At 35.0% G+C, this 11,576-nt stretch overlaps 1 protein-coding gene across 1 annotated transcript in view; it reads right to left on the bottom strand.

The window, feature by feature from the left end:
- Positions 1-442: 442 nt before the first annotated feature.
- Positions 443-11,576, bottom strand: part of TMLHE (trimethyllysine hydroxylase, epsilon) — a 90,562-nt gene continuing 79,428 nt past the window's right edge. Inside the window, 4 exon segments of the mRNA XM_017861687.1 lie at positions 443-938; positions 7,961-8,080; positions 9,805-10,014; positions 10,016-10,082. Of these exon segments, the coding sequence (XP_017717176.1) occupies positions 698-938; positions 7,961-8,080; positions 9,805-10,014; positions 10,016-10,082 (638 nt within the window). The 3' untranslated portion in view covers positions 443-697.

Raw genomic sequence — 11,576 nt, 5'->3', positions numbered from 1 at the left:
GCAAACATATTACAATTGGGGATAGTTCTCTGATACTTACCTGATCAAATACAGCTCTTTATTCCATGGGTAGATATTTAACACTGGCCCAACCCCAATCATGTGGTTGTGACATTCTCCAACATCTTCAATATATTCATGCTTCAATGGCACTTTACTGAGGAGTTCAAATTCCTCAGGTGCCTTTTGAAGTACCTGTTCTGCTGCATAGAATCCATCTACTAGCAGTGTCCTGCCACCAGTTCCCTCATGTTTAAGACAATGAAACACTTGAATGCTAAAGAGAGAAAAGAAAATTCTTCTGTTCAGTGGAAGAGAGAACATATCAAAATTCTAGAAATTATATANACTGGTGAAGAGCTTTGCATAAATCTGGGCTAGAGACATAAATGTTGTTGGGTAACCTAGCTGGTCACTGAGGATAATTTAATAACTGTTTTTCATTTTAATAATGTTTCATTTAAAAAATACTACCTCTAATATTTGACCCCACCTCCAAAATAAACCTAGTATTCTTTGGTTGATGGCTATTTATTATTCCATGGGAATTATAAGAAGAATACAAACTGTTTGATAATAAAAAGCTATGGAATAGCAAGATTAAAATGTAGCAGATATAAGAATCTTAGGGATTTTTGTTACATTAGAAGGCTAACCTTTGGCAAACATATTACAATTGGGGATAGTTCTCTGATACTTACCTGATCAAATACAGCTCTTTATTCCATGGGTAGATATTTAACACTGGCCCAACCCCAATCATGTGGTTGTGACATTCTCCAACATCTTCAATATATTCATGCTTCAATGGCACTTTACTGAGGAGTTCAAATTCCTCAGGTGCCTTTTGAAGTACCTGTTCTGCTGCATAGAATCCATCTACTAGCAGTGTCCTGCCACCAGTTCCCTCATGTTTAAGACAATGAAACACTTGAATGCTAAAGAGAGAAAAGAAAATTCTTCTGTTCAGTGGAAGAGAGAACATATCAAAATTCTAGAAATTATATATAAAAGGTTTACTGAATCTACTTATCCTTTTCTTTTCATTTCCTAATTGGAAATCTCATTTCCTAATTGTTTTCCCCTCATAGGCAGTTGTACTTTTTTGTGTTTTGAAATATTAATGCCACTAGAGGTTTCTTCTAAACATATCTAACATATATTGAAGCTTATATGTGCTGGGCCCTGGGAATACAGGCATGAATAATACATAACCTATATTTTCAAGAAGCTCATAGTCTAGTAAGAAGAGATAAAGTAAATAAATACCAAATAAAATATGATAGGTACTATAATAAAGTTGCATACAAGATATAGTGGGGTCATAAACAAAGGAGCGATCTGTTCTAGTGGAGTGTTGTATAAAGAAATGTTTTGGAGAATGGAAATTGTTTTGACTAATCTTAAAGAATGAGCAAGAATTGGAGAAGAAGGAGATTGAGATGAGGAGAAGGCATTCTAGGCAGAGAGAAAGCATGACCAAAGATACCAATGTAAAACAAGGTATATTTAAGGAAGAGAGTAAGAAGTTCCTATTGGCATAGCACAGAGTACCACAAAATGATTTTAAACTGTGAAACTCTATGACCATATCAATATTTTAAAGAGTCCATTATGTTGATAGTGTGGAACATGGACTGGTAAGAAGCAGTGTGACAAAAAAACTTGGAAGACAACTTGAATAACTGAAATAGTAAAGAAAAATATTGAGAGCTTGAACTCAGAAAGGGGCATTATAGAGAAGAAGACACGCCTGAGAGATACTGAGGTAGAAGTAGCAGAATTTGATAACTGAAGGACAGGCAAGAATCTAGAATAACTCCAGGTTTCTCACTTGGGCACCTGAAAATGATAATGTTGTTCACTAAGACCGAGATTACAGGCAAATATGCTATTGAATGATAATGAGGAAGTATGAGAGGTTGAGGAAGGAGTCCAGTTTAGAGGCATGTTAGAACAGCTAATCATATATGTCTGAATATGTTAACAGGGAAAGGTAAGGTGACTATTAATTGACCAGAAAACTAAGGTAGAATTTTCAAATTAATGAGGGGAAATAAAATTAATAGTAATTTAGTCAAATAAGCAAAACTAATAAAAGTAAACAGCAAATTAAAATAAGAAATAAAAGATGGAGTAAAATCAAGGACAATCTAATATAATATAAATACAATTAAAAGAGAAAGGTAAGCCTGGCTATATTGAAATTTCTGTGAAACTTCTAGGTCAGGGTTTTTTAGTTACCAGTTAAGATGTTTAAGGAAGAGAGGTGGATTTTGTTACAAGTGATAGCTAAAGCCAAGAGCATGGAAGAGGTCATTTGGGGAGATCATTTCAGGTAAGAAAAGAGGGATAAGGAGAAAACCTTGAGGAAGGATAATATTTAGGAAATAGACAAAACAAGTCAGCAAAGGAGGCTGAGGAAAATGGTCAGATATATAGGAAGGAAACTAGGAAAGAAGGAATATTTAAGAAACTTAGTAGTGGTTAAGAGTATGTCTCAGGGGTCAAGTAAGATGACAGTACACACTGGATATCACAATTAGTTGCTGGTGATGTTAGAGAGAGTAACTTTAATTGTGGTAAGGGGTGGGTTGGGAAAACTAGATGCCTATGGGTTTGAGTAAATGGGAAGTGAGAATGAAAATATATTGAATGTAGTTATTATTCTTTTAATAATCTTAGCCATAAAGTGGAAGAGAAAATATGGCTGTAGCTAGACAGAGGTAGAGTCCAAGGAAGTACAAAATAGAGAATTAAGATATGGGAGGCTGATAGGAAGGAGTCAATAGGTATGGAAAGGCTGAAGATAGAGGAGAGAGAAATCCCCAGGAAGCTGGAAAGGATGAGATCCAGAGCAAAGGTAGCTTTAGAGAGAGCAAAGCATATAACAATGAAGATGGTGATTAAAATGAATAAAATAATGAAAATTATACCTAATATTTATTAAACACTTAGTTTGTGTCAGGCAGTATGATCATATAATTTAATTCCTTAGCAATGCTAATGGATAGGTTTTATTACTAGTCCCATTTTACAGATGAGGAAACTGAAGCACAGAGAAATTAAGTTACTTGTCCAAGATCACAAATTTAATACATGTTTAGGCTGGGATGCAAATCTGGGTCTGGCTGATGACATAGTCTGAACTCTTAACTGCTATTACCACACTGCTAATCTACTTGGTCCTTGCCATTGATTACAAACAATTAAATTGAAGCCACCGACAGTTGTTTATCTCTGGTGTTGGTCATAAAGGGAAGAGCTAGTCAGTATTTGAACCTCAACCCCTGTACAGCTGCTTCTTATCCCATTTCCTCTTTTTTCCTTCTGTATCCACTAGAATAAGGATGCAGGGCTGTTGATCTCTCCATATATTGATAACATTCTTAAGTTACAAACCCTTAAAGAAAATCAGTGTAACCATGAGCAATTGCATATTATCATCCTCATATAGTCTCCATAAATCTATGTGCACTCATTTTACTCATATCTTTGTGTCTCAGGCTTATCATCTATATGCAGAAGTGAGATCAACAACAACAGAATAACCACAGAGGTGCCTCTACTGAGGAGCAAATGGTAGGAAAATTGAGTATAGTATGTATCATCTTTGGCTCAAAAGCATCTTATTCCATGTGAAAAGTTATTCTTCCATTATTCCTCCTCTCCAACTTCTTGTAAATCAGATTCAAATTCTTCTTAATGCCATACTCAAAGCAGCATACTCAAAGTGTTTGCATGACGACACTTTTCCAATATGTTAATAACTAAATGCAAGAAGTCTGTACAAATTTCAAAACTAATGGTTAGGCAATACTTTTTTGGGGATAACTTATAATTACTTTGAAAATGTAAAATTACATTTTAATAATTAACAAAATTAGGACTCCATTTATATAGTAAGATGAATTTTCAATCAGTTAAAATATTTTATTCCTAGGAGTCTGATATAGTTTGGATATTTATCCCCACCAAAATCTCATGTTGAATTGTAATCTCCAATGCTGGAAGTAGGGCCTGGTGGGAAGTGTTTGGGTCATAGAGGTGGATCCCTCATGGCTTGGTGCTGTCTTCAGATAGTGAGTGAGTTCCTGTGACAGCTGGCTGTTTTAAAGTGTGTGGTACCTCCTCCATGACTCTCTCTCACTTGCTCCTGTTTTGTCATGTGAACTGTTTGCTCCCCACTCACTTTCCACCATGATTGGAAGTTCCCTGAGGCCTTCCCAGAAGAAGATGCTGTTATGCTTTCTGTATAGCTTGCAGAACCATGAGACAATTAAATCTCTTTTTTAAATAAATTACCCAGTCTCGGGTATTTATTTATAGCAATGCAAGAATGGCCTAATACAGAATCTAAAACTGAGTTAAGGTATTTCAAAATGATCATGTTTCTAGGGGAAGAGAAAGAAAGTCATACAAATCCCCAGCAGCAGATATGATCTTGGTTCAAATAGAATGGAAAATAATTAAGAAACCACTCAAGACTATCACATATAAAGACCTTACACTGTAAAATCTAATCCACCTACCCACAGGGCTCTTGAAAATAGGTAGTGTCAGTGTGCCGATCCAGAGCTAGCTTGGTGTATGCAGTGTCGCCTCTGGAGAAGTCTGAAGTGAAATACCACATCCTCCCATAAATGGTTTCTCTGTTAGATGAAATAAAGAAAGACCTGTTAGCTATTTGAAATGTTCATTCTTGTCTTTCAAAACTCTTTCCAATACCTTCTTTAGTTACTCACAAATAACAATAGATTTTTTTGGTTCCAGAATTTCATCCATAAGGTGAAAATAACAGTTGAACACGCTAGTCTTGACAATTCTCTCACTTATTAACATTCTAGAAAATTGGGGAGAAAACTGTGGAAGTATAATATTGTATTATGAAAGCTTAGAGAATTATCCCACTCTGATTATGTGCCCAGTTTTCATAGCCTTCATAAATTCAAGGTTCTTTTCTATGCTCACCTTTCTTTCACAGTAAAAGATGATGTAGCTGCTTCTAGAAGTGATTTTTTTAACTTTATTTACTATTTTATAGCTGTTGTCTTTCATTAGTACCATTGTTTCAATAATGGTGGTCATTNCTTGAATAACTGAAATAGTAAAGAAAAATATTGAGAGCTTGAACTCAGAAAGGGGCATTATAGAGAAGAAGACACGCCTGAGAGATACTGAGGTAGAAGTAGCAGAATTTGATAACTGAAGGACAGGCAAGAATCTAGAATAACTCCAGGTTTCTCACTTGGGCACCTGAAAAATGATAATGTTGTTCACTAAGACCGAGATTACAGGCAAATATGCTATTGAATGATAATGAGGAAGTATGAGAGGTTGAGGAAGGAGTCCAGTTTAGAGGCATGTTAGAACAGCTAATCATATATGTCTGAATATGTTAACAGGGAAAGGTAAGGTGACTATTAATTGACCAGAAAACTAAGGTAGAATTTTCAAATTAATGAGGGGAAATAAAATTAATAGTAATTTAGTCAAATAAGCAAAACTAATAAAAAGTAAACAGCAAATTAAAATAAGAAATAAAAAGATGGAGTAAAATCAAGGACAATCTAATATAATATAAATACAATTAAAAAGAGAAAGGTAAGCCTGGCTATATTGAAATTTCTGTGAAACTTCTAGGTCAGGGTTTTTTAGTTACCAGTTAAGATGTTTAAGGAAGAGAGGTGGATTTTGTTACAAGTGATAGCTAAAGCCAAGAGCATGGAAGAGGTCATTTGGGGAGATCATTTCAGGTAAGAAAAGAGGGATAAGGAGAAAACCTTGAGGAAGGATAATATTTAGGAAATAGACAAAACAAGTCAGCAAAGGAGGCTGAGGAAAAATGGTCAGATATATAGGAAGGAAACTAGGAAAGAAGGAATATTTAAGAAACTTAGTAGTGGTTAAGAGTATGTCTCAGGGGTCAAGTAAGATGACAGTACACACTGGATATCACAATTAGTTGCTGGTGATGTTAGAGAGAGTAACTTTAATTGTGGTAAGGGGTGGGTTGGGAAAACTAGATGCCTATGGGTTTGAGTAAATGGGAAGTGAGAATGAAAATATATTGAATGTAGTTATTATTCTTTTAATAATCTTAGCCATAAAGTGGAAGAGAAAAATATGGCTGTAGCTAGACAGAGGTAGAGTCCAAGGAAGTACAAAAATAGAGAATTAAGATATGGGAGGCTGATAGGAAGGAGTCAATAGGTATGGAAAGGCTGAAGATAGAGGAGAGAGAAATCCCCAGGAAGCTGGAAAGGATGAGATCCAGAGCAAAGGTAGCTTTAGAGAGAGCAAAGCATATAACAATGAAGATGGTGATTAAAATGAATAAAATAATGAAAATTATACCTAATATTTATTAAACACTTAGTTTGTGTCAGGCAGTATGATCATATAATTTAATTCCTTAGCAATGCTAATGGATAGGTTTTATTACTAGTCCCATTTTACAGATGAGGAAACTGAAGCACAGAGAAATTAAGTTACTTGTCCAAGATCACAAATTTAATACATGTTTAGGCTGGGATGCAAATCTGGGTCTGGCTGATGACATAGTCTGAACTCTTAACTGCTATTACCACACTGCTAATCTACTTGGTCCTTGCCATTGATTACAAACAATTAAATTGAAGCCACCGACAGTTGTTTATCTCTGGTGTTGGTCATAAAGGGAAGAGCTAGTCAGTATTTGAACCTCAACCCCTGTACAGCTGCTTCTTATCCCATTTCCTCTTTTTTCCTTCTGTATCCACTAGAATAAGGATGCAGGGCTGTTGATCTCTCCATATATTGATAACATTCTTAAGTTACAAACCCTTAAAGAAAATCAGTGTAACCATGAGCAATTGCATATTATCATCCTCATATAGTCTCCATAAATCTATGTGCACTCATTTTACTCATATCTTTGTGTCTCAGGCTTATCATCTATATGCAGAAGTGAGATCAACAACAACAGAATAACCACAGAGGTGCCTCTACTGAGGAGCAAATGGTAGGAAAATTGAGTATAGTATGTATCATCTTTGGCTCAAAAGCATCTTATTCCATGTGAAAAAGTTATTCTTCCATTATTCCTCCTCTCCAACTTCTTGTAAATCAGATTCAAATTCTTCTTAATGCCATACTCAAAGCAGCATACTCAAAGTGTTTGCATGACGACACTTTTCCAATATGTTAATAACTAAATGCAAGAAGTCTGTACAAATTTCAAAACTAATGGTTAGGCAATACTTTTTTGGGGGATAACTTATAATTACTTTGAAAAATGTAAAATTACATTTTAATAATTAACAAAATTAGGACTCCATTTATATAGTAAGATGAATTTTCAATCAGTTAAAAATATTTTATTCCTAGGAGTCTGATATAGTTTGGATATTTATCCCCACCAAAATCTCATGTTGAATTGTAATCTCCAATGCTGGAAGTAGGGCCTGGTGGGAAGTGTTTGGGTCATAGAGGTGGATCCCTCATGGCTTGGTGCTGTCTTCAGATAGTGAGTGAGTTCCTGTGACAGCTGGCTGTTTTAAAGTGTGTGGTACCTCCTCCATGACTCTCTCTCACTTGCTCCTGTTTTTGTCATGTGAACTGTTTGCTCCCCACTCACTTTCCACCATGATTGGAAGTTCCCTGAGGCCTTCCCAGAAGAAGATGCTGTTATGCTTTCTGTATAGCTTGCAGAACCATGAGACAATTAAATCTCTTTTTTAAATAAATTACCCAGTCTCGGGTATTTATTTATAGCAATGCAAGAATGGCCTAATACAGAATCTAAAAACTGAGTTAAGGTATTTCAAAATGATCATGTTTCTAGGGGAAGAGAAAGAAAGTCATACAAATCCCCAGCAGCAGATATGATCTTGGTTCAAATAGAATGGAAAATAATTAAGAAACCACTCAAGACTATCACATATAAAGACCTTACACTGTAAAAATCTAATCCACCTACCCACAGGGCTCTTGAAAATAGGTAGTGTCAGTGTGCCGATCCAGAGCTAGCTTGGTGTATGCAGTGTCGCCTCTGGAGAAGTCTGAAGTGAAATACCACATCCTCCCATAAATGGTTTCTCTGTTAGATGAAATAAAGAAAGACCTGTTAGCTATTTGAAATGTTCATTCTTGTCTTTCAAAACTCTTTCCAATACCTTCTTTAGTTACTCACAAATAACAATAGATTTTTTTGGTTCCAGAATTTCATCCATAAGGTGAAAATAACAGTTGAACACGCTAGTCTTGACAATTCTCTCACTTATTAACATTCTAGAAAATTGGGGAGAAAACTGTGGAAGTATAATATTGTATTATGAAAGCTTAGAGAATTATCCCACTCTGATTATGTGCCCAGTTTTCATAGCCTTCATAAATTCAAGGTTCTTTTCTATGCTCACCTTTCTTTCACAGTAAAAGATGATGTAGCTGCTTCTAGAAGTGATTTTTTTAACTTTATTTACTATTTTTATAGCTGTTGTCTTTCATTAGTACCATTGTTTCAATAATGGTGGTCATTTCCTAGTATTTTGTATAATCCAATTTGCAAGGATGATTGGAGAGTTCTCATATTCTTTATAAGACACAGAAGTGATTAATGTAGATCCTCACTCATCTTTTGGACATGGAGGAATTAAGGAAAAGAGAACAGTATAGTTTCTGTTAGCAAGTATTTGGTGAGACTTGCTGTACCATTGTTGTTGTGCCTCTCCTTGAAGTATACATCATATATTTTGATTTTGTAATTATTTTCCTGGTGGGCTCAAATCTGACTAAAGGTCACTTTAATTCTTTAGCTTTCAAAGTTCATCTTATTTTCTGAACCCTTGAAATTCAAATAGGAAATGCTCTTCCTTTTGAACTATCATCCCTAAAGCTGTCTCAATTTATTGCTTACCAGCACAGTTTCTTTCACTTGAAAATTCTCAAACTGAGGCACCTGAGGGCTCACAGATGCTGTTAATTATGCTCTACCAGCACAGGGCAGAAGATCCAGCATGCTATCTACTACAAAATGAGCTATATCTGGATCTTATTAAGTAAAAGGAAAGTACCAATTATAATAAAGTAGGTTGACATCACACTTAATACTATAGAAGATTAATCTATATACCACCCAGAAGTGTGGAATGGTAATGAAAAGAACAATGTATTTAAGATTAGGAAACCTGGGCTATTTGAATTCAAGTTCTATTGTTTACTAGTAGAGCACTCCTGGGCAAGACACTTGGTATATTTGAGTGTCAGTGCCTCATCAGCAAAACGGGGACAAAACACACTGATCAGGATTACTAATAATGCATGGGAATGTGCTGGCTGAATGCTATATAGCCTTCTAAGGCAGTATTATTAACAATCAGTCTCTGAATCAAGCCATAGGAATCACAGAAGGTCAAATTGAACAGATGAGAAAATAGAGGACAGTGGGGGTCGGGTGTGTGTGTGTGTAATGGACATGCCTATGGTCACACAACTACTTGATGGTAGAACTCAGACTACTATCCAGTTCTCCTTACAGTCAGTGTTTTTTTCCAGTGTACAATAATACCTGTCACTTGGGATCACTGGGTTAGAAACATATTACCAACGACTGTGTAGTCATCATTATATTTTACACATAAGTGTATTTAGAGATTAGAAATCCAGACTTCAAATAAAGCACTGCAAATGGGAGTCCCCTTATTCATGCTACAAAATATTCTGGATTGAAAATGAGGGTGACCATACCTGTTACATTTATTTATTGGTGCTCATGCTCTGGAAATTAATTATAGTACTGTGGATTTTAGGAAAGAAATGAATTACCTGATTAAGCTGATCCTTTCTGCCAACTTCTCTGTGTGCTCTTGAGTGGGAGGGACATTTTCTACAAATGCAATTCCATAGAGCAGAAAGTTTTGCAGAAACTTCTTCAGTCCCTCGTTGGTTTCTAAGAAGCTCTGGCAATCCACATATGGAACTTGGGCTTGCTGGTAGATTTCAGCATTCCATAGTATTCTAGGCTGGATGACTTTTGTTTCTGCCCTTCATAGCTGTTTTCACCAGCCAATTCAAATCATATTTAGTCACATGACCATCTGGCCCTTTTAAGGGGAAAATAAAAGGCACTAAAATAATAATTATAAATAATGTCAATATTTGTAATTGGTTACAAATTATAATTGGTTACAACTAGTTAAGAATCTTTTTCTTAGCAATCAGTTATCCAGTACTATATTGTTTATGAAACCAAATTAAAATGAGTGCCTAGAATGTTTCTGAGACAGAAATATGTGTGGTTTGAGTGGTATGCATGAATAAATGAATGAACAAGTAAATCTTCCCAGAGGCTAAATAAATTTACAGAATTATAGTTACATAGTAAAAGACCTTCTGGAAAATTCATCAAGTCATCAAAGAATGATAATCCGAGTAGGCTTTTACAAACCTACTTGGCACTCTCTCCCCTTGCCCCCATCCCTGTCTTCCATCTATATAGGAACTCAGAATGTTTGAGGTAGAAGGGGCTAATCTTTATTTTACAGATGGAGAAAAAGTCAGTGACTCACTCAAGATCACACAACTAAGTACTATAGGTGGTACTAGAAACCCAACTTCTTGCTGCTAGAAGTTCAGTACTGCCTTCCTCTTCTACATGATATAGGACATTGCTGTCTAATTATATGACATCAACACAATACAGTAAAGTGACTTTGTAAGTGGCTTCACCTGCTGTGCACCCCTACCCTAAAAAAGTTGAAAACCAACCCCAAAATGCTTTAGAAAATCTTCAGGATAAGCAAAGGAAGCAGCAGAAGGAGTGAAAGGCTATGTTGACAACTTGTCTCTCCTTTTTACTTCTCTCTCTCTCTTTCCTCCCTCCCATTGTAAAAAAAGTATCACACTTTGGATAATTTGGAAAGCATAAAAAGTATGAGGGAAATTAAGAAGTCACCTGTTTATCGTTCTATCCACCCAGATGAAAACTATGATTGGGACATCCTAGCATCATTCCTTCCAGTTTTTCTATAATATTCTCCTATTTTACTGTAATTTCTATATATATATTAAATATGTTATGTAATTAGCATATTATAAAATTGGGACTCGTGCCATGTCGCTTAACATTTTAACATCTTTTAAATTAATTTTATCATTTTAAAAAATTCAAACCTTCATTAAAATTAATTTTTAAAGCTTACAAAAATGTACCACTACCAAGATTTACCATAACGATCTATTCTTCTGCGTATGTAATTTATTTTAAAAATTGTTCCTCATTATTATTAGTGATGATCTTTAAACCCATATTTCTAAATAATTCTAGAAATAGGGGATGTGTATTTACATTTCTAAAGGTTTGTATCTTTGTATTTAGAAATTTCAAAGATATAAACTTTAAGAGTTCTGATACAATAATCAAATTACTGTTCTAGCAAGTCTACTTATCTTCATTCCTTCCAACAGCACATATTGTGTCCATCAAAATATACTTAAAATATATTTTTTTCTAATTTGGTAACTAAAGTAGAACGGCTATCTTGTAATAATTTTAACTTATTTGCTTACTAATAAGGCTAATAAGAATACTTTTTATA

Source organism: Rhinopithecus bieti, unplaced genomic scaffold, assembly GCF_001698545.2.
Source record: "Rhinopithecus bieti isolate Rb0 unplaced genomic scaffold, ASM169854v2 scaffold_62796, whole genome shotgun sequence".
Lineage (NCBI taxonomy): Eukaryota > Metazoa > Chordata > Mammalia > Primates > Cercopithecidae > Rhinopithecus > Rhinopithecus bieti.
This window is presented reverse-complemented; position numbering and strand designations above follow the sequence as displayed.